At 48.4% G+C, this 23,239-nt stretch overlaps 2 protein-coding genes across 2 annotated transcripts in view; both read left to right on the plus strand.

Moving 5' to 3' along the window:
* Positions 1-9,097: 9,097 nt before the first annotated feature.
* On the plus strand, positions 9,098-10,195 carry NEUROD1 (neuronal differentiation 1). The gene has a single exon (XM_086615755.1). The coding sequence runs from the start codon at positions 9,104-9,106 to the stop codon at positions 10,193-10,195; it is 1,092 nt and encodes a 363-aa protein (XP_086471881.1). The 5' UTR covers positions 9,098-9,103.
* Positions 10,196-20,834: 10,639 nt separating this feature from the next.
* Positions 20,835-23,239, plus strand: part of CERKL (CERK like autophagy regulator) — a 57,524-nt gene continuing 55,119 nt past the window's right edge. Inside the window, 2 exon segments of the mRNA XM_086615888.1 lie at positions 20,835-21,012; positions 21,015-21,107. Coding sequence (XP_086472014.1) covers positions 20,835-21,012; positions 21,015-21,107 — 271 coding nt within the window.

The following is a 23,239-nucleotide window of genomic DNA, read 5'->3' on the forward strand; positions in this document are numbered from 1 at the left end:
ACTGCCAGTCAATTTTAAAAGATGCTGGGTCTCATCCTGCATTGCCCTGCTGTTTTTGAGGTTTTCTGTGCAGCCAACTAGATGCTGCCCAATACCACAGCATGAAGTGCCAGGACGAATGCAGAAATGCAAGAATCATAGTATTGTTCTCCACCGCTTTGTACTTTGTATTGTCAAGTACAGCTCTGCAAGCCACCTGAAGAGTGATCAAGTGAGAATTCTCCACTCCCGTCGGGAGGGTAGGCTTAACACCTACTCTCAACAGTGATGGTGCTCTGCAAAACAGTGGAGAGGAGGGTTATTTATGTGTTCGTGTACAAGCGAATGTAAACAAGTGGATGCTCTAGCAAACTGACAACAGACTACTAACAAAGGGCCAGATGCTCTTGTCCTCTTACAAGAGTGAAGAGGGACAAAATGAGTAAATATTTATCTTATCATAGTGACACGTAACTGGAGCTCAGTTGTGGAGGAAACAGTGATTTACCAGCATGTTCCTCCTCTCTTGGGAATCCACATAAACCAAGTGAAGGTTCAGCAGTGAGAAAAAAATTCTGACAGAAGACTAAGACAGATGAAAGAGCTACAGGTTTTCAGGACGTACTTTTCTCTGGGCTCAGAAGATGATTAGCAAAGCTCAACACTTTCCTGGGCAGGAGTCACCACAGATGAATATAAAAGGTCTACCTGGGAAGAGAAGTACATGTGCATGATGGCACATACGCTTCCATCCCTAGTCACCAAAAATCTTCTCTCCTAGAGCCCTGGGCTAATGCTCTGCGTTCAGGACCTCTCCCTGCAAGATGACTCCAGCTAGAACATCCTTAGCTGTTGCGTCACTGCTCATGCCATAACTCCACTGAGATCAGCCTTCCTCCAAAGGGTACCTGGCAGGCTACAGTGTGTAGATAGTTCCTCATATACTTCCAGCTTGTCCAGTCTCCTCTCACAATTACTTAAGAGTCAATGGCCATCAGTTCTCCTACACTGAGCCCCTGAACAAGGCATTTGAACCTCAGGTGCTCGAACCCTTGTGTCTTCTCTACTGAAAGATCACAGAAAGTTAATTTTGCACAAGAACTTACAATAAAATATTTTGTGTGTCAGTCATCATTTTTATAGACACTTGCCTTTGAGGGTCCTCAGAATATCATTACATGCTGTTTATGTCTGTGTTGTGTTTGGTCTCAGTCCTAGGGCCTTAATATGTCCGTAACTTACCTAGGTGAATGTTAAGATTGCCCCAGCCAAAGGAGGGCAATCAAACCATGCTCTCTGCAGGAACTGAGTGTAGAACAAAGATGCTTCTTGGATGGCAAGATGCCATTTCTTCACTGCACCTGCAGAGTGAAAGAAGACAAATAAAGTGTGTTATCTGATGCTTGTCCTGTCCTTTGTGGATAGGAAGTTGAGACACCACCTTGAGACATGGAGAAAGAGCGCATTTTATGTCAGTCAAGTGTTGGGGAAAGCACACGCAGCTGGGATGGTTAACATCCCAGGAATATCTCTGAAAAGCAGTCCCATGTGACAACATACTTGGGCATTCCCTACACTATTGTGAAATACCAATGGCAATCATGGGGGTAAAACGGGGGTGATGACAGGAATGGCAGAGGAAGGCAACCACTCGAAATGTGGTGCTGTATATAATGAAGAATATCCCCATATATGCTTAACATGCTTAGCAAGAGTTTCAGTTGACCAGTTTCATTTTGCAGCAGTAGAGGTTACACTGCACTGTGATGGGAGAAAAATTGTCTATCATGCCCAGCTCACTGTGGAGCACTTAAAGCACAGACCCAGGTGTGAACTCACTCCAAGAGGTAAAAACAAAGCTGCGTTATGTAAGAAGATTTAATGATTATTTGAATCTCTTTTTCCATCCCTGTGGATCATTGATTTAACCTTCCTTCTTTTGTTCTCGGGATCTTGCTAAAACAAGTAACCAAAAAATTAATCAGGATCATTTTTTGTATAAGCTTGTAAGAGCGCTTTGAACTTTTGTTTTCTCTCTTTGAGAAAGGGACACTAATAGAACTGGCATTTTTGCTAGGAACCGCAAAACGTTTGCAAAATGTTCAGATCAGATGGCCAGAGGGAACGAATGTGTCAGCTATTATGTGCACGGCTTCAACCGTTATCTTCTCTCAGAGGAAAACAAAAGCAGACCTTTTAAAGCCACCACTAAGGAGATTTCTATTTAGAGAATATGCAATAACTCATATTGAGACAAGATTTTAATCTCAGCAAAGCTTTGGATAATCTGCTGGCACCTGTGTTTGCTGCTCTTCCACCCCATTGCACTGCTTAGACTGAGGGCCAAAGGCCGGATCCTGCAAGTTTGCTCGTGTCAGCAACCCTGCTTACGTGAGTGAGAGTCTTGGCAGGAGCGAGGCAGAGGTTTTTCAGGATCTGCCCCCAAAAGTGTCACCTACAAGGAAATTACACCAGTATCACAGTCTTTTATATTCCTTCAGAGCCGCTTATTCTTTTTTCCAAGTACTGCACCAGTCGGCATTATTTGTTGTGGTACGTTTCGTATTATGCTGACTTGCTTGAGGAAAAGGTGTGAAGTATAGACAACTCTGATGGAAACAGGTAGAAAGGGATTATCATCCTAGATGACAGGAATTTCAAATGGAAATTTCAAATTGATTTCAAACGGAATTGATTTTCAAATTGAAATTTCAAATGGATTTCAAATGGAAATGCATTATTCTGACTTGCTTGAGGAAAAGGTGTGAAGTATAGACAACTCTGTCTGAGGGAAACAGGTAGAAAGGTATTATCTAGGATGATTTTTGAAAGAATTGGGAAAGGTTTTTCAGATGAAGATCTGAGCTACTGGACACGTCAGCCTGTGTGTACGCTAGATAGATTTTTTATAGTGGTTTCACCACACGAGCAAGCAGGGACATTTTCAGTACTATGTAGACACCATTATGGATACTGTGAAGTCTTGTTGCTACTGAGGCCTCTGTACTTGACTGAGATACGAACTCCAGCTAACAAATGTCATGTTTGTATGAGCTCAGTCTCCGTAGCTCAAGGAAAAAGAAAGAAATATTAAAAAAAAAAAAAAATAAAAGGTTTTATGCACAGTAATTGGGCATGCAGTGAATGGTGCTGTAAAAGGAGATCACATGACTGGGCACTGAAAGAAAAGAAAAATAATCTACATCTGAAGTATCTTACGTAGGTTTCATCCCCTTAAAAATGAGCATTAATCATTCGAAAGGGTTAAAAATAACATCAGACTTCTCTCCTTCTTCGAGTCAGTGATTCATGCTTCCCATTTTAAAGTCTACACCCTGTGAAGAGGAGAGCATTATCAAGGAAAGGAAAGGAAAGATGCTTGCCAGGGACAGAAGGTAATTTCCCGTAGCAGGTGCGTACAGCAGGTGGTACGCAGTGTACCTGCAACGAAAAGGTAGATTTAGGCTAAGATTTTATTTAATATGGAAAACTTATTGCATCCTGAGCCACTACTGGGGACGTGCCAAAAATCGTGTCTGCAGCATGATTTATTACGTGAAAATACCACCGAACTAATCAGTGGAGTTACTAATTAATACAAATCTGCATTTTTGCATAAGCAATTAGTGCAAAGAGAGTGCAATGAAAGAGGAAGTTTGACTCATTTAATCTCAGTGTCTATTCAAGCGGAAAGACCCACTAGGGCAAGGCACTAGGATCTACATTTGGATTTTTTTTTTCCCTTTTGATTAGTTAAAGGAACTAAAAGGTCAAATTATCAATATTTAATTCAAATGGAAATGCATTTGTTCAAGAGGAAAGAAAACACTTTATTTAAACAAGGTGGGACTCTGGGGGTAAATGCCTGGATCAAAAATAATTAGATTTTGCCGTTACAACAGCATCTAAATCTCGTCTGATAAGAATCCTTTTTCCTAATAACAGAGGAGGTTTGACACCAATAGCAAAGACTGCTGATGTTATTTAAACTCTAGCTCAGGCGGTAACTGGCCTACCAATACAATTTAGACATTTGCTTTAATGGTACGTACTTCTCTGATTTGGGTTTTTGGTTGTTTTGGGGTTTTTTTTAATCAATTTGAATTATATTTTAAATCTATTGTGATTTCATAATTATGTACACTTGACTAAAAGAGTAATTTAAAAAGCTGATAATTAAACCTTGGTGGTGATGTATTTTCCATTAACTAAATAGAAGTTTACATTTATAGAATTAAAACAACAGCATTTATCTAACGGCAAAAGGCTCAATAAAATTAATACACTGAGTCTTAAGAGAAAAAAAAAAAAGAGCAGAAAAGGCACCTTAATCATTCGTACCAAATTCGAGCCCAGCTGTACACTCATCCTAGAGAGTAGCTTGTGCGATGCAGACGCAGCCCAGCCCCAAAGCGGTACCAGAGCGGCATTTTAAAGCCTTGTTCTCCCGCGGCGACCTCCGAGCCAAGGCAGCCGGAGCGAGCTGATGGCTGTTGGGAGCGTCCCGGGCAGCGTGCGACGCGGCTGCCCTCCCTCCCGTCCCCGCGTCGGGAGAGGGGCGAGCCCCGCGATGGGGCCGGGCTGGCAAACCCAAGCTGGCCCTTCCTGAGCCCGGCTGCCCGCTCGGGCAGAGCCCCGTCCCCGCGGTGCGGTGCGATGCGGTGGAACGGAGGGGCCGTGCCGAGAGGGGCCGGGGGGACCGGAGGAGCGGGTAGAGACACTTTCTCTTCTCTTTTTTGTGTTATTTAGGGTAACCCTGGGGCTTCGTGTGGGCGCCTCGCTGGAGAGGGAGGGAGCGAGAAACGTGACAGGGAAAGGAGAGCGCCCGAAGGGCCCGGGCTGCCCGGGCAGTAAATCACTCGCTAAATTGTAAGCGCGGCTTCCTCTCTCCAATAGCTTTAAGCTATTTGGGGAAGGCATCCTTCTCCCGCACTCTCGCAGGTGCAATATGAATCAATTATCTTAATTAAGATAATGCCGCAAACCCAAGAGATTTCCTCGGGAGCAGATTTCGCTCTCCGGACAACTGTAAGGCGTTTCCACAGCGCTGCTCCCCCCGCAACAAAGCCCGCTCCCGCCCGGCCGGGCCAGGACTCAGCCGCGGCGGCGACTCGCGGACGGACGGGATGCGCTCCCAGCCGCACCGCCGCTCCGGGCCCCAGCCGGCCCCGGGGCCGCCCCTCCTGCCAGGCCCGGGAGGCAGCAGATGAGGCGGGAGCCGGCGGGGCAGGGGGCGGCCCGGCCGGGCCGCGTCTTTGTTGGGACGCGTGCGGTACGCGTGCCGCGCCGCGGGGGGGAGAGAAGGGGGAGAGGGAGAGGGAGAGGGGAGGAAGGCAGGGCTGCAGAGGAGGAAAAGGCGAAAGGAAAAAGAAAAAGGAAAAGGAAAAAAGAACAAGGAAAAAGAAAAAAATAATTAAAAAAAGGAAAAATAAAAAGGGAAAAAGAAAAAGGATTCGAGAGGAAAAACAAGCAGAAGCCTATTTAGAAGCCAGATGGAGAAGGAGGAGTCTGTAGGTCAGGGGGAAAAAAGAGACGCTTGGAGCGATAAAATCACGAGGCTGGGAGGAGAGGAGAGGCAGGGAAGGTGGGAAACCCGAGCCGCAGAGGCAGGGGACGGCCCGAGCGGCGAAGTCAGAGCCGGCTGCCGGGGAGATCCGGAAAGAGAAGCGGTGGCGGAGCAGCCAAAGGAGCGGGAAGGATGAAGCCGGCGCGGCGGAGCGCCGCCGCACCGGGAGCGCAGCTCCCGTCCTCCGCCCCGACGGGCTGTACCGAGGAGTACCTCGTACCCTCCGGCCCGGCTCCTCCACGGCCACGCGTTTCCCCTCGCCCAGCGCCGCCTGGGGCGAAACCAGCCCCCGCGCCGGGCTCGGCGGGCTTTAAGCCCCTCTGTCCGACTGCCTGCCTCTTTATCTGTCTATCTGCTTATCTGTCTCTCGACAGTTTGTTGACTTTATTTCGCTCTCGGGGAAGCTGACCGTACTGAACGCGCTCAGAAGCACATGAGCAGCCCAACGCTCCCACCGCTCCCCGGGATTCAGCCTTCTGCCGGTGCCCGACTCGCGGTGTTTTTGCCCGTTTTTTTTCCCCAGCACCCAACACGCCGGGTGTATTCCCAGCCCGCCCCATCCAAACGTGGGTGACATTTTCCAGCAGCCGAGAGAGGGCTGGCCCAGCCCCATCCCTCTCCCGCGCCCTCAAAACCTGTTCGATCCTCACTGCTCCCAAAACGCGTCCGCTTCAGCAGCGCGGCATCCCCGGTAGCGCCCCGTTAACGAGGTCACGCTCCCGAGGGGGTGGCCGGCCCGGCGGGACGCACTGCCCAGCCTCCCGGGACACGGGCACCCTCCCGGGACACGGGCACCCCCCCGGCCCCTGCCTCGGGGGCACCTCTGCAGGCAGAGCAGGGGCTCGCCACGGGCACGGGCTGCCGTTAGGTGGGTTGGCACCGGCGCTGCCCTCCCGTCCGTGCCCCGGGGAAGGGCCGCAGCCCCCGCTCCGGCCCCGCTCGTCCGAGCCGGCGGCACACGCCGCGCTGCCCCCCCTCGCTTCACACGGAGAACCGGCCAGCTTGGAAATAACCAAAGGCAGCCGGTTGTCGTCCGTATTTGATTTCCGAGAAGGCAAACATCCCCCGGAGTCCCCTCCTGCCGCCCCGCCAGCCCCGGGGCTATGTAGGTCACGAACAGGAGAGAAACATTTTAAAAATAACCCGACCTGGAAAAATATCTTTCGAATCGGTCTCCGCAGGGCGGAATTATTGGTTTCGCATTTAAAGCCTTATGAGGAAAAAAAATAAATTATTTGGGTTTGTTTGTTTTTTTTTTTTTTTTTACTTTTATCGACTAAATCTCCAGATAACGCCCTCCAGTAGCAAAGCTTCCCGTGTCATCATGCAAGGGGGATATTTCCCTCGTTAAAGCACATCCCTCAAATCCGGCGGTGCTTTGCGAACTCCGCCGGTGCGTTTAGAGACTTTAAAGGTATCGCTCAGCATCTTTCTTTCAAACTCCCCGTTAACCGGCGGCATTTCCATAAAAAAAACACAAAAAAACAAAAAACACGGGGAAAGCGAAACAGCCTTTGCTCCAGACGGCAGGACAGACCGAGGGGCACAGCAGCCCCGGGACGCCGTGTCCCTCAGCGCCGGAGAAAGCCACGGTGGGGTGGCGGGAGGAGGCGGGAAGGACAGGGACAGGGAAGCTCCGGGGGTCAGAGGTGCCCGTTAGGAGTTGCTAAGGGGGGAGCGGCGGGGCCCCGCGGAGGCCGCACCCCGGAACAATGGGAACAATGCGGCTCCGCGGGTCGGGGCAGGCGACCCCCGTCGGCGGCGGCCGGGGCGGGAGCGGTGCGGAGCGGAGCGAACGCTCCGCTCCGCACCGCTCCCGCCCCGGCCGCCGCCGACGGGGTCGCCCGGTGACAGATGGCGGCGCCCGGCGGGCCACAAAGGGCGTGGCGGCCCAACGGGCGGGCGCGCGGCCGCATACAAATAAGGCGTGTCACGTGGGGGGGGGGAGGGGGGGGGGCAAGGGGGAGCGCCGCCGCGCCTGACGTGGGCGGCCATATGGCGCGTGCCGCCGGGCGGGGCGGGGCGCGGGGCGGGGCGCAGGCGCGTTGGGCGGCGGCGATCGCGGCGGTACCCAGGTCCCGGTGCCGGCCCCCCGCCGCGCATCCTCGGTCCCGCTATATAACGGGGGGAACCCGGCGCTGCGCAACCTCGGGGAAAAAAAAAAAAAAAAAAAAACAACAAACCCACAACAAACCACGCGGCGCCCTAGCACGGAGAGCTGCGCCGGGGTTATGAGACCGTCACCGCGCAGGAGAGGCTGAGCAACGGAGGTAACGGGAAATCGGGTTTCTCCCCCCGCGGGAAAGGGGTTAGCGGCGGCTACCGGGGTGGGAGAGGAGCCTACGGGGTCGGGGCGGGCGGACCTGCTTCTGACGGAGCAGTTTCGGTTTATGTTGTCGCTTGCGGTCGGTTCTGCCGGTGCGTGCAGGCGGCTGTGTGTGCGCACACCTGTATCCATCCATACGCGCATATATACGTGCATACATATATATAAAAATGTATACGTGCTTCTGTACATACAGGTATACGTATATAAATGCATATGTGTGTCCATACACACATATAAATACGTTTATGTGCGTCCGCCTACACACACACAGTATAGATGCATATGTACTTGCACCTATGCACCTCCTAACTTCCAGCTCCCTCTCCTGCGCGGCGGGCAGCCGCCGCGGTCCCTCCGCAGGCTGCGCCCCGGCGGGCGGGCGGCATTGTTCCTCCCCGGTGTGCCCGGTGCGAGCCGGGGACGGTCGTGGTCCCTCACAAAAGGCTCCCGCGGGGGGACGATGTCCGTCTGCGGCGGAGGGGTTGACTCAGGCGGAAAGCTGGGGACGGTCCCGCACCTGTTACCGCGGGCGGGGGCCGCGTAGCACCGCCGCTCGCCACCCCGCCGCGGGCAGACGGCGACAATCCTGGGGGCGGAGACGGGACCGGGGGAGCCTCGCCGAGAGAGGTTGAGCAGCGTCGGTCCGGGGGAGCAGGTGCCGGGCGCCCGTCGGGGCGGTGCAGGAGCCCCGCGAAAGGCGGCGGCGAAGGGGAGCTGCGCAGAGCGGCGGGGACAGGAGTCACGGGCGGCCATCCGTCCCTGTGGGTGTCCTGTGTGTTCCCCCTGCCTTTCTCCCTCCCCGATTCTGCAAATGTGTTGGTTTTATAAAAACAAACAAACAAACAAACAAAAAAACCCAAAACAAACCTAACACAAAAAAAACCCAAACGAATAAACAACAACAACAAAAAAAAAAAAACAAACCAAAAAACCCACCCGCTCGCTCTGCCCGCGCCTTGCCGCCCGGGCTGCTTCCCGCACACATAATCTGCTTATATTCCCCGCTAATATCAGCGAGTTACATAATGGCATTTGAACATATGTCGACTTAATTATAAGGCAGGACCGCGGAGACAATTAAAAGTTTGCGCTGGCACCGTGGGGAAGCCGGGGCGTCCCGCGGGAGGGGACGGGGGGAGCGGGTGAGGCGCGGGTGGCTTCTCCCGCCTCCGCCGGTCTAGGTGCTGATACGGCTCTTTTCTGTCTCCTCCGCGACGCAGAGGCTCACCATGACCAAGTCGTACAGCGAGAGCGGGCTGATGGGCGAGCCCCAGCCTCAGGGCCCCCCGAGCTGGACGGACGAGTGCCTCAGCTCCCAGGACGAGGAGCACGAGGTGGACAAGAAGGAGGAGGACCTGGAGGGACTGCAGGCCGAGGCTGAGGAGGACGCGCTGCGGAACGGCGAGGAGGAGGACGAGGAGGACGACTTGGAGGAAGAGGAGGAAGAAGAGGAGGAGGAGGACGACGACGACCAGAAGCCCAAGAGGCGTGGCCCCAAGAAGAAGAAGATGACCAAGGCGCGCATGGAGCGGTTCAAGCTGCGGCGCATGAAGGCCAACGCCCGGGAGCGCAACCGCATGCACGGCCTGAACGCGGCCCTGGACAACCTGCGGAAGGTGGTGCCCTGCTACTCCAAGACGCAGAAGCTCTCCAAGATCGAGACCCTGCGCCTGGCCAAGAACTACATCTGGGCGCTGTCCGAAATCCTGCGCTCGGGCAAGAGCCCCGACCTGGTCTCCTTCGTGCAGACCCTCTGCAAGGGCCTGTCGCAGCCCACCACCAACCTGGTGGCCGGCTGCCTGCAGCTCAACCCGCGGACTTTCCTGCCCGAGCAGAGCCAGGAGGTGCCGCCCCACGCGGCGGCGGCGGGCGCCCCCTTCCCGGCCCACCCCTACCCCTACCAGTCGCCGGGCCTGCCCAGCCCGCCCTACGGCACCATGGACAGCTCCCACCTCTTCCACCTCAAGCCGCCGCACGCCTACGGCGCCGCGCTCGAGCCCTTCTTCGAGAGCGGCCTGGCGGAGGGCGCCAGCCCCGCCTTCGACGGGCCGCTCAGCCCGCCCCTCAGCGTCAACGGCAACTTCTCCTTCAAGCACGAGCCGGCCGCCGACTTCGACAAGAGCTACGCCTTCACCATGCACTACCCCGCCGCCGCCGCCGCCGCCGCCGCCGCGCTGGCCGCCGCGCCCGCCCACGCCGCCATCTTCCCGGCCGCCGCCTCCCGCTGCGAGATCCCGGTGGACGGGCTGGCGCCCTACGAGGGCCACCCCCACCACGAGCGGGTCCTCAGCGCCCAGCTCAACGCCATCTTCCACGACTGAGCCTCCCGCCGCGGGGCGGGAGGGGAGGGAGGGGAAGAGCCGAGCCCAGCCCAGCCCAGCCCAGCCCAGCCCAGCCCGGCCCGGCCCGGCCCAGCCCGGCCGCCCGCCGGCGGCCACCGCCTTGTTTACAGGGGGCAGCCCGGCGGGTCCCGCCGCTGCCGTCGCGGGCCGCCGCGTCCCCGCTCACCTTCTGTCTTGCTTCTGCTCCTCGGAGCGACGCTGTAAATTTGGGGTGGGGGCACTGGGATCGCGTCAATTACCTGATCGGGATAACAAAATCACAAGCAATAATTAGGATCTATGCAATTTTTAAACTAGCGATGGGCCAATTACAAAATATATATGAAATCTATATTTTTCAACCAACGTTTTACTACTTGTTACCTTTCCCATGCTGAATTATTTTGTTGTGATTTTGTACAGAATTTTTAATGACTTTTTATAACGTGAATTTCCTATTTTAAACCATGCAGCTTCATCAATTTTTATACATATTGGAAAGGTAGAATTATATCTAATTTATACGAAATAATTTAACTAATTTAAACCAGCAGAAAAGTGCTTAGAGAAGTTATGTTGCCTTAGCACTTCTTTCCTTTCAAATAGTTGAAGAAGAAAACAAAAAAATGCACAATCGGGCAATTTCTTTCCCATGAAAGTCTCTTTTTTTTCTTTTCCTTTTTTTCTTTCCTTTTTTTTTTTTCTTTTTCCTTTCCCCACCCCCCCTACAACAAGCACCAGAACCCCTAGGTCTTGAGAAGATATAAGAACGAGAGACTTATTTTCTATTAAAACATATCAATTCAACACATTACTTGCACAAACTTGTATATAAAGATTATAAGCAAATGCCAACACCCTTTTTAAATCGAAAGCTGCTTGACTATCACATACAATTTGCACTGTTTCTTTTTAGTCTTTGAACCCCTTGGCATTCCGTGTTTTTTTTGGAGAGAACTCGAAGATGTTAATGTTTCCAGGCTCTATAAATGCATGATTTTATACATATTCACACAATCCGTGGTTGTCATATGCTCGTCTTATAAATCGGAACCTAAAACTAATCAGGTTGTTAAAGTCGGGCTATATACCTATTGTAGTCGATTAGTACGGTAGCTTGAAACAAATTCAAACCATTTAATCCGTAATTAGAACAATAGCTATTGCATGTACAATGCAGTCCAGAATAAGTGCTGTTTGAAATGTAACGCTGGTTCAACTGGAATCAATCTGTACTGTAATTTTGTTTGTAATCCTGTATATTATGGTGTAATGCACACTGGGATTTTAGGAAAACATCCATCCTTTGGCAACAACATAGTATTGAACATTTGGTCGAATGTTGCATTTCTCCTTAAATGTGATTATTATTATTATTTTTTTTCTTAGTGTAAGTAATTCCTATGGGATTATTGTTTTATTCGGATAGCTCATGAAAGGTGCAACACTTATTATTTGTAGAATAAAATTGGACTAAAAAAAGGACACGGATTCTTTGCTTACCTTGAGGGGTTCCGGGGGAAGGGGGTGGATTTTGTTCGTTTGTTTACGGCGAAACGCCATTTGCAATGCTGATTTGTTAAATTAGGGAAACGGGGGCAGAAACGCGGTTCGCCTGGGAGGTGCGGCTGCCGGTTTGGGCTGCGCCGAGCGCTCCGCACCCGCTCCGGCAGCCCACGGGCGGGGAGCTCCGCTCGGCCCGGTCCAGCCCGGCCCAGTGGCTGCCGCCCACCCGCGAGTCTCCCCTCTCAGCCCACGGAAGGAGCGCCGGAGGCATCCCCCAGCCCGCCGGGGCCATCCCCCAGCCCGCCGGGGCCGGAGGCGCGGGAGCACCTCGTCCTGCGGTCCCGGCGGGGCTTCCCGCACCGGGCCGGTACACCGGGAAAATGATGTTTCGGCCTCGCCGGCAGCAGGTGCTCCTTTCCCCCGCAAGCCAGCCCTGGATCCAGCGGTATCGATTCGCGGTCTCCCCCTCTCCCCAGACCCGAAACATGTGTTTCTTTAATCTCCACTTAAAGAAAGTGGCTTAGGAAGCCCCGAGACACAACCTGCGGGAGAGCAATTCCCCTGATGACCAGGAACAATTATCATCAGGTCTTTGCCTCCGACCCTCAGAAACAGATTTAAGACGTTCCCTGACATATGAAGCCTGTCAAAAAGGGGAGATATTTTAGAGATATTTCGCTTAAATCCAGCAGAAATTGAACAGGCTCTCCCGTTGATGAGGCGATTTCTCCAGGAGAAATCAAGCTACTGTTTCAAAAGGCGTTTCTAGCTACAGCAATCCAACACGTAAGCGTTGCCAACCTGTATTGGTACTGCAGCACCCTTACTGCCAGTCTTTCGTGCTAAAAACACGCTGAAAATTAACTGCGACGCCGGCTGATGCATTTTGCAGCATCTCCCTGCGTTTTGCCCAAGCCCGCAGCTCCGCACTCCGAAACTGTTGCTGAATCTGAAAAGGAGGAAAGCAAAAGGCAACTCTTCGAGCACCCGATTAACCTTTCCCTGTCAGTGGCAACACAGCTAAGTATACTCCAAATAACCCGAGGGGGAATAAACGAATGACAATTTTTGAGATAAAATTGAAAAAGCTGACTCAGGCTTGCTCGCCGTTTGGTTATGCGCCTTCTTCTTAAACGTAAGGATTCTTCTAGTCAGTCAAGGGGCAACTCACATGCCACCATCTTTTATTCAAAGGCAGGCACAGATGTTCCTTCTGCAGGGGAGGTTTTAATTTATGAAAATGATATTGTTTATGCATGAATGCACTCTGCATAACACACAGCACTTCCATCTGATGAGAGAAATACCACAGAACCAGTGCCAATGTCAGGAACATATTCTGCAAATTTAGTCGCTTAAATGTTTAATGAATATTTGGAAGGCATTTCCAAACCACAAGAAACCTTTTCAATTACCTTTTCTTTTTCCACGGTTAATAACAAAATTCAAGCTCTCTAGCCAATGCAATTTACTTAAAAGATCTACCTAGGCTATCTGAGTGTTTGCTACTGTGATACTTTAGAGAAAATAATATTTTAATGTTATGAGCAACCTAATAAGGAAAAGGCGTTTTGGTAACTAGAGGCTCCATTTTACAAATCACTTGTGAGTTTTGTTATTAGAATTAGTTTAGGGTTGTTTCCCCCTTCCTTATAAAATATTAGAGATCTCCACCCTCCCACCTTTGCTGCTGCTTCTAATGCCTCTATGATATCTATTTATTTATTGCTGTTAATATCAAGCCAAATCTTGAAATCTCTGCTTATGACTCCCACAGGAAGGTCTATCAAGGTCTCTTTCAAAGGAAAGAATTACTCATGCTGTTCCTCTCCTATGAACATATCGCTAATTAACTAAGGCTATAGCGGGATTATCTAACTTCCGCATGTGGAGGAAATTGGGGTTGAGTCATACCCACACACATACTGGGTCATCCAGCACAGGCCTAGGACTCTATTTTTATGGCTTGTTGAGACCAGCGGCCTTTCCCTTCTTTATGCCATATTTCTGACAGCAAAAATTGTTCTGCCAAGGGTGGGTGCTTGAGAAGACCTGGTGAAATCTCTGTAGATACAGTGTACAAGTAACAGTCAAGACTTGCAGCTTGTCCATTCTTGGTTTTCTGAAGTAACAGAAGAGGGTCTGGGGGTTGCGGAGCCATCGTTGCCTGTGATAGAGCTGAGGCCCCAGCTATGGCAGAGGCACGTGAAATGGTGGAATTCCAGGCTACCTCCACAAGATGTCTGAGAGACTGAAGTCTCATATTTTACCTAGCCCGAAGGAAAAATGTGTCTGAACATCATCAGGAGGACTCCTCAAGTGAAGGCAAGTAGATTCAAGGAGAACCAAGATTCACTAGAAGACAACACAGCGTTGCTTTCTCCAGAAGATACTGTCCCAGAATTTTAATAAACTAATCTTAACAACAATTCCAGAGGGAATAGGAATTAATAGAAATAATGCTAAACTAAGTCTTGAGAGCAAGTAAAACAAATCTTTTCTATCATCTGTAACAGTAAAAATTCTTGCGATTATTTCAGCATTGTAACTGATCGAAACTAGATCCACCATGACCTTAATAATTGCTTTTGACATATTCAAAAATACAATGAGTCTTCTGTTTGTTTGTTGTTTTTGTTTTTTTTAAAGAACAACACAGTACTTCTGTACAAAGAACCATCTTGTCAAATAGTTTTAGAAGTTACAGAGTTAAATTCAATTCTCTTGTTTATATATAAAGTATCTAAAGATAAAAAAACCCAAACAAAACCCACTCAATTCTCACTCATTCCTATTGAGGAAGAGCTCAAAATGAAACTTGGAGTTCTGCCTGGTACTATATCAGGGAAAATACGAAGAATTGGTCTTTGTTTTTATTGATCAAGATGGGTTGTATGGTAATAGCTTCAGAAATTATAAATGGTCTACACTCTTTCCTTAGCTGAAAATCCCATATTACAAAAAATCTTGAAAAATGTAGCACAGGAATATGTGTCAAAACAGTGCGTTGAAGATCTACAGATAGACTTATTTAAATATGTACATAAGTGTTCTTTAAATAATTCATATATGTATTTAACAAACTGTCAGAAGCTATGCAATACAAAATTAAAACTGACAATGCTCTCAAAGCATTCTCTTAAGTATTTAGGTTGCCTACAGGGTATGTAAAACAGAGCATCAGCCCTGGCTTTCAGTTTCCTAGCTTACAGTAGTTTACAGCATAGAGTTAACTGTCTTTTGTATGAAATAAAATAGAAGCAATTAAGATTTATGCTATTCACCAACGTTTTGGTTACAGAACAATAGAAAACAAGATTTAGAGTAGAATTTTATTACCTTAAAAAGATAGCATATCAACCTTAATGCAAAGAAAAAGTATAATGTCCTCTGATCACCACATTCTCATTTTATATTCCTTCCCATTACCACATTTTCCTATAATGTTCTGATTAAGATTGGTTTTAGCTTGTGTTGGTCTCAGGAACTACTTCAACTTCAGATGCCATTCTTGCAGCTTCTTATTCCTGCATAAGAATTTCACTTGTTCTTGTTTTCTTCTTTGCAGAAAATTATCCATCATCACCAGAACTTCAGACTTTCTTTTCCTTATCTGCTCTTCTCTTCCTGTTTTTTCATGCTTTCCTTCTCCTTTTCAGACATATAGAAAGATGTATAGTAATAGTAATGCTCTCTTCTACAGACTATTGGTGCTGTTTTTCTTCAGAATAATTTATGACTTTGGTTTTTGTGTAAAAAGTTTGGTGTTCTGCTTAATGTCTCTTCTTCAAAGTCAAGGTAAACTAACACAACAGAGCTGAATTAATATCGAGAGCTATAAAACATTCTTCTGTAGAGTAGCAATGTGAGAAGGAAACATACTTAGGAGAGCTAATATTTGGGAATGAACAGCTGAAGTATAACTGACTACACACAGTAGCCAGAAAAACATACAAGCCAAGGGTATGTTGCCAATTTCAAATTCAGGTTTCTCCAGAAGCAAATCTCTATTAGCCACAGAAACAAACCAGCTACCAGAAATGGCCAGTTGAATCCTCCAGATTGGCCATAAGGTACTTTCCTCACAGCATCCCCTCATCTCTTCTTGTCTTAATTCCTGTTGCTTAACTTCAGCATCACATCATGCATGAATCAAAACCTGGTCTTCTCATTTCTTGTCTATTCACCTCGTTGCATTTTTCTACCCATTTTTCTTGGGGTGAGAGGATTTGTTTTCCAACAGTGTGCTTTACCTGCTTCCTCTCCTTCAGTAAACACTCTCCTTCAGTAAAGCAAGTGAGTACTTCCCTCACTTGGTATTTCTGCCAGAGGTTGTCCTACCTCTTCTCTTTCTTTATTTCACAAGGTTCTTCTGGAAAAGACTTCTAGAACTCCCACTACTTCTTAGCATCTAGACAGCAAGAGATGGTTTCCTTCATCCATTGAGAAACACAGTTAAGGAAAGGTGAACTCATCTCTTTGTTTCCTACCATTGTCCAGGCCCAGAAGATGCTCCCCTCTCTTAGTTCATCTGCTTGTGCTCAAGTCCAGCACCCTGGCATGGAGCAACACTTCCTCTGGGTCCAGACTGCTGAGAACAAGCTCTAAGAAGCAACAAGGGGATCTCCTCTCCCTCATGCAAGAACTGTGTTTAGGAAGAGGCTCTCACCCCTGGTATTTGCCTTCATGATACTGAAGCCATGCCTGTGTCTGGCCATATCAAGACCCTGACCCACAGACTTGATATCCTTGCTTGACCTTGGACCTGCCTTGACAGTATAGACTTCCCTGGTGGCTGCTGCACTAACACTGACACTGGTTACTATTACCAGACACGCTGACTCTGCTTTTCAGCTTGATATTGGACTGACCTCACTTGCAATGGGCTTGTCTAGCTATCCGGACTCTCGGCAGAACTTGGCTACACACAGCTCTGCTCACCTTGGTCAGGTATGCGGGGGCTCTACCTGACTTGTTGTCACTCTTGGCTCCACTCCCTTTATAAAACAATCTGCCCTTACTGCTCCTTGCTATTCCTCCTCTTGTGCTTCTGGCTTCTACGGCCTTGAGGGCACTATGGAGCCTTGAAAACCCTGATCCACCCCACCTGCAATCACCAACCAGCCCCGCCCAAGGGAGCTCTATTTAAGCTCAGCCTGGGGCTACTAGCTCTTTCTTCTGAGATACTGTGAGATGCTGGTCTCCAGTTCAGCCAGAGCCCTGATCTGACTGAGCCCTGCTGCTCCAGATCTGCAGACTGATGTCCTGTCCAAGCCTCAGCCCTGCCTCATCACCATGAACTTGCCTGATGATTTGGATTCTTGGGGAATCCTAGCACCCTCTTCTGGGCTTCCTTGCTCAGGTACTACCAGGTGGGTCCTGGCCAAAAAGGCCCCTGCCTTGCTAGCCCTGGGGTCCCCCTTGGCTCTTAGGGAGCAGTTGGCCCTTGCTGTGCCCTGACAATGGCTTTGCTTCCTTTCCTGGTGTGCACCCTGCCCTCTTTTTGCTACTTTTACTTTACTTGAGCTTTTTTTAAAAAAAAAAAAAAAACAAAACTGTTAAGACAATTTCTAAGGCAGCTCCACAGGCTCTCTAAGTTAAGTAAAATGGAGTAACAGAGTAACCTGGGATTCAGACTATAAAACACAGAAAAAAACTGTTCTGTGGACTCAGTTCTATGTATTTTTTTTACTATTTCTGGAATACTGTAAGAATGCATACTTTTCATACTTATGACTAGAAAAAGAGAATAGCTGTGTCTCGTAGAGTACTGCTGATGAACTGGATGTCCTTGTGCACTGTACGTTTAGTCACCCTTAAACTGAAGGAGGTACATTAAATTCAAAGACAAAGAGTTACTTTATGCATGGAAAACACTGAATATTTATAAATATTCAAGGAATACTTCTGGAGGCTATTTGACAAGCTGCAAAATTTAATTTGAAGGATTTTTATTAAAAAATGTCCTTCAACTTACTCCTTATTAAAAAGTGACTAGAGCTTCTCTATGTTCATGTATCTATTGACATTGCATCAAAATGCACATGAGAGAACAGGAAACTAAAACACATTTTAGCTGCTTTGGGTGACTTGCAATGTCTTCTACATCATCCTCATTCCTCGTGCAGCATGCTGTAGTTCTAGATGCCCCTTGATCATTCTGCCATCACAAGTACCTATATGCTCCACTTCCAAATTCTAGCCATGATCAAAGATGTAGAAAAAATCAAGGCCATTACATGTCCGTTCAGTGCTCTATACTATTTGGCTGCCTTCTATACAATTCCTGCTACGCATTTACTCTTTGTCTTGTGTCTCTTTTTTCTCTAATATGGGAACATCACATAAGATACTACACAAGATCATCAGTACACACGACCCTTCTTACAAGAAAGGACAAGGAAGTTCCATGTGTGAGAGTTCCAGACATAGTCTGGAAAACGGACAAAATGATATTGCTGGACTATTCCATGCTTTTTCCAAATGTAATGTGCAAATCTGAAAATTGTAATATTTTTTTAAAAAGTCTATTAGAGTAGACTTGCTTAGAACATTTTTTTCCCCTACGAAAAAATGTCTGTCTCAGATTATTTACTAAGGATTGTGAGGACTGAGGATTTGTGAACAGTAGCAAACGAAGAGTGAACACACTTGTATGTTCCTTCTATGTTTTTTGTTACTGTATACAGTTCTCTTACTATTTTATGTTTTTATCTACTACATTTTAGTATGTTAACAGTTACTGATTTAATACACCTTTCAAGTAACTTCAATAAAAAGGGTGTTAGAAGTTTTAATGACATCAGTTGAAGGGTATTACAAGTCTCTTGGGAACTGTAATAGTCTTCCACTGATGATACTAAAAATAGTATTATTTTATGGTCCTAAGACATTTATCAGCTTCTCCTTTCATGTACCTTATTAGAAATTATCTGGTGACAGTATACGATATACATAGATGGGATAGGCTAATAAATGATTCCAGAAACAAATACAAATGACTGCAGGGGATTATAAAGGGCATACAGCCTCAAAATTGATTCGACTATATCCAGTTCCATGTTGTGCTTTATCTCCTAGTTAATGATTTATCTTTCCTTTTGAATGACATCAATGCAAACACATTAAAGATCATTGATGCCAAATAACAGACACAAGTTTAATTGGTTCATCTACTATCGTACCAGAACGCTAAATTGGTAAGGCAAGCTTGTTTGTTTGGCTCATGGTTTTTTCCTGTCTTGTCACTCAGTTATCTTTAGGTAAAAAATGTATTTTGCACAAAACTTTCACAGTTTACACATAATTTCAAATATTTACACTTTATCTGATTACTCTGCAGTCAATATATGTATATCCCAACAAAAAAAGATCTAAGGGACAATTTAAGTCAGAATAAGACTGTTAACACCAACGGTTTTAAGCAAGCAAAAACTTTACGTGGTCATGTTATGATTCAGAAAGGCAAATTGGTGAGGGCCACGTTTCGGTGAAAGCTGTGTCAATGGCTTGATGCAAACCGAAAAGCACTTACAGGTTGCATATTTAACAAATATTCAGAGCATACTTTAAACACGGCCAAGTAATAGATGGAAATAAGTATCAAAAAGCTGTACCATAGTGAGTTTAGAAATGTGTCTTAATATTGCCTTCTCAGCTACATAACCAACAGCTTGGTACAGGTTTTCATGGAACTATTAAGGCAGGCAGCTTAACAGTCATGAAATCATGTATTATCTTGTGGACTTTTGACTGGTTTGGTGGCAGACAATCAAATTTCCCTACCTGTAACAGCATTTATCTTCTGGAGAGACAAACATCGCATGAAGAGCCTTGGATATTTTGATGAGCGGTTTGAACTGTAATTTGTATCAACCTGCAAAAGGCAGTATTTTTAATTGCTTTATTTCTCAGAGAGATGTTGTCTATTTGTCTTATTACAAATACTACAGATAAAATTACTAAACTGCTTGTTTAAAAAATGTCCTTTTCATGCACTAATAAGCCACCATGACATTACACAACTCAGAACTTAAAACTCTTGCTGTTTTCCTTCAAGTTAAGCCCTTACAGGCTCAGGGGTACCTTATAAATTGGAGTTGATGCTGGAGCTGTAACATGATTGTCATCAGTGATTCTTGGAGCAGCTGTGAGTAAAGCTGTCATACCTCTGAACGGTAAAATCTTCTCATTCGCAGAGTGGGAGTAAAGAAGCGGTCTCCCTCCTCCGCATTCAAGCTTTGAGGGTGAGGGATGACTATGCAGCCTCTGGGTCCACTCTCTGCGTTGGCCCACTTGATACAGAATCTAATGGTGTTATGAGTTTGTACCGGATCGAGTCATTGTGTTCCTCAATTGTTATGAAGAGTATGTGTAACAGTGATACTTCCACCCAGGTTTATGATCATACTCTGTTTTGCAGCAACATGGAACTTATCTTAAGGCTAGCCATAGACACAACCTGTGGAAGACTCGACCTTTTTAGTAGGAAAGGTCTATTGCAACTTCATGTCATAGTTTTCCAAAGCTAAATAGTTGTAATGTTTTAGTTAGAACTGGAAAGCAGAAGACATATGGGACTCCAACAAAGAAAACGAACTTCTGTAGCTAGAGAATTCCTTCACTGCACTCCTTGGAGAAATAAGAGGAGCTCGCGAGGACAACACTGTAAGAGGCCCGACAACCTTTTGACCGCTGGCGCTGTGCTCCAGTCACCCTACAGAGCACCGTACCTCACTGAGGCTCCCGGGTTTGTTCCGCTACCCGCCGCAGGGGAAGCCTCAGCGGGCGGCAGCGATGCCAGCCCGCGTCCGGCCCGGCGACCCGGGGGAGCCCTGCCCCGCCGGCGGCAGCGAAGGGCTCCCCCTCAGCGGCGGCAGGGATAGGCGTCTGCCCTAGAAGGGGCTCAGCGCGGCCCCGAACAGCCTGACCCGCTTCGCGCCGCCAGCAACCGCACGCTGCCCGTGCCGGGACTGCCGGTCCCTCCGCGGACGCGCCCTCCCGCCTGGGGCGGGCGCCCTCCCGCCGGCCCCCGGGAGGCCGCGGCTCCGCCTGCGGGGCGGGGCGGGCGCTGCCTTGGCAGCAGCCGGGACGCCGCCAGCGGCCGGTCGCGCCGGGCGGCGGTGCCGCCGTCATGCCGGGCGCCGCGGCCCCTTTCCACCGCCCGCAGCGACGGGCCTGGCCCGAGCGCCCGCCCGGCGGCCGCCCCCCGCGGGAGCAGCGCGCGCAGGCGGCGGCGCCCGAGGAGCGGCGGCGGAGGGTGGCCCCGCTGGAGGCGGCCCCGCCGGCCGAGGCGGGAGAGGAGCCGCTCCTCAGGGCATCTTCGAGATCAGCAAGAGGAGCTGCGACGTGGTGCTGAGCGCCCGGCGGCTCCGCTGGAGCCCCATCCTGCCCGAGAGCCCCGCAGGTGGGACGGGGCGGGGCGGGGCGGGGGTTGTCCGCCGCGGGGGCCGGGGCGCGGGGCCGGGCTACAGGCCCAGGGCGCCGGCGGGAGCGGGCGGAGGCGCCCGGGGCGCGCTGGCCTCGCCGCGGCGCTGCGAGGGAAGGGCGAGCTGCGGCTCGGGCCTCTCCGAGCAGGCGATGGAGAGGCGCCTTTAAACGGGATTACAGCAAAGTAGTTAAAGTCCGTCAGACGTGTCCTTTCCCTTCGAGGTTACTCTGGTGATTGAAAAAAAAAAGTTCGTAATGCAAAGAGCATCTTGTATCCGAACCAACTCTTCCCGGCAAGAGCCTTCACTTCTTGGCGGGTGATAGGAAACGAACGAAACGTAAGAGATGGTGTCTTTATGGCTTCTTAGCCCCAGGCAGAGCAGTAAGAGGATTTGATTTTGTTTCTGCTGCATCAGCTTTTCTCGGCTTACGCTCGTTGACAGAGCATGTATGGGTGGGCATGGGTTTGTGAGATGGGCCGGGCTTTTGTGATGAGTCTTCTGTGGCTGGTTGTCCTTCTCCGTGCTTTTTCGATAAAGCAACACGCTTTATAAAGGATTTGATCAAGTGAAACAAACTATACACAAAAGTTTCAGAAGAAAAGGAACGTTCCTTAAACTTATCCAAATACCCTTTTTAATCCTAGAAACTGTGAAAACATAAACTTACTTTCAAAACTACATGCGCACTCTTAAAAGTACATTTTTTTTTCTGCAGTGACCTCGCAGTGCTTGTGTGAAGGAGAAATCAAAGTTGCGTTCAGGAATGCAGTTTCCAGACATCACAGTTACCTTGTGGTATGGCACAGTTAGCTTGTCCAGGCCCAAAATGCCAGATTTTTTTTTTTAGTATTATTTTGGACAGAACTTAAAGCTTCATATGGGTAAGATCCAACAGCCATAAACTCAGCATACAGTGAAACAAAGTTTCTTCCACATACCAGTTTTTCTACTTTATGATAATCTATTCCTTTTCAAGGTAGTCTGTATGCTGCAGAGGCTTGAGAGTGGTCTGGATGGCTACAATTGAAGTGCTGCTGCAGAGAAGTACTCAGATGCTCACAGCTGAAGTCATTATGCTTCATTTCATGTAAGCATGGTGGGATACCAGAGCTACTGAAATGAAACTAGCATGGTGCCATGCACAGCTATTGACTCGTATCCTCCAAATAGCGTAACCATGTTAATGCTGCGTTGTGCTCGGGCTTAAATACCTGCTTTTCAGCAGGATGGTTGAGTTCTGATGACAGCTGCACTGATGTGCCTGGCTCTTGTGGAGCCAGCCTGGGTGCTTTAGTAATGCTGTTACACAACGCCGTAGTTTCTCTTCCTTCCCTCTTGGGATTAGCTACAGGTCTCTGTGTATATGATCCAAAGATCATATAAGATCTTTTCATCCTTAGATTGTTCCTACAAAGATTGGGAGCTTTTCTGTCTTAGTTTCTACAAGGTAGTAAAGCATGTAGTGCTTAAAGTCAGGCGTGTTGCAGATGGCAGAACTTCAGGAGTCTTATGGAAAGCAGCACTGACAAGTTGGTGTCAATTATATCAGGATTTGGGCTTTTACTGTGTGTGTACTAAATACATGGTGATACTTCTTTGTCTCTGGCAATTTGGTTTTATACTATGTAGCATTAAGCTGCTGAATATTTTGGATTCTGAGAAGCTCTTAATATCCTTCTTTACTAACATCAGTGGAAAAGGCAGTGATGTCTTTGAAATGCTGGGTTTTTCCTAAAGTCTGTGGTAGGCTATGAGTTTTTACTACGAGATTTCCAAATTCTTAAATGTCAAGTACTGACATTGAAGATAAAGGGTTTTTCAGTTCCTCTGTTGGTATAGATGCCACCCCTATGTCGTCTGTGGCTGTTCCAGGCCCTCTTTGAGAATGAAATAATCTTAAAACTCTTTTGTTGTTTCTGAGACCCCTATACTTCTGGCCAAGTCGTGATGGGAATGCAATGGCCTACCTGAGCAGTGTTCAGAAGAATACTTGTGATGTCTTCTTTGGGGCCAGCGTGGCTCTACGTGTGCTGCCTGTGACTGCAGATGAGCTGAGCAGGAGCCGAAAGTTTCACCGTGTAGGGCTTGTTGCCCTCACAGGGATGAA

Source organism: Tauraco erythrolophus, chromosome 8 (assembly GCF_009769465.1).
Source record: "Tauraco erythrolophus isolate bTauEry1 chromosome 8, bTauEry1.pri, whole genome shotgun sequence".
NCBI classification, from domain to species: Eukaryota; Metazoa; Chordata; class Aves; order Musophagiformes; family Musophagidae; genus Tauraco; species Tauraco erythrolophus.

What these genes read in the sequence shown, in the direction of transcription:
- NEUROD1 (XM_086615755.1), top strand. Translation starts at nt 9,104, where the DNA reads ATGACCAAGTCGTACAGCGAGAGCGGGCTGATGGGCGAGCCCCAGCCT.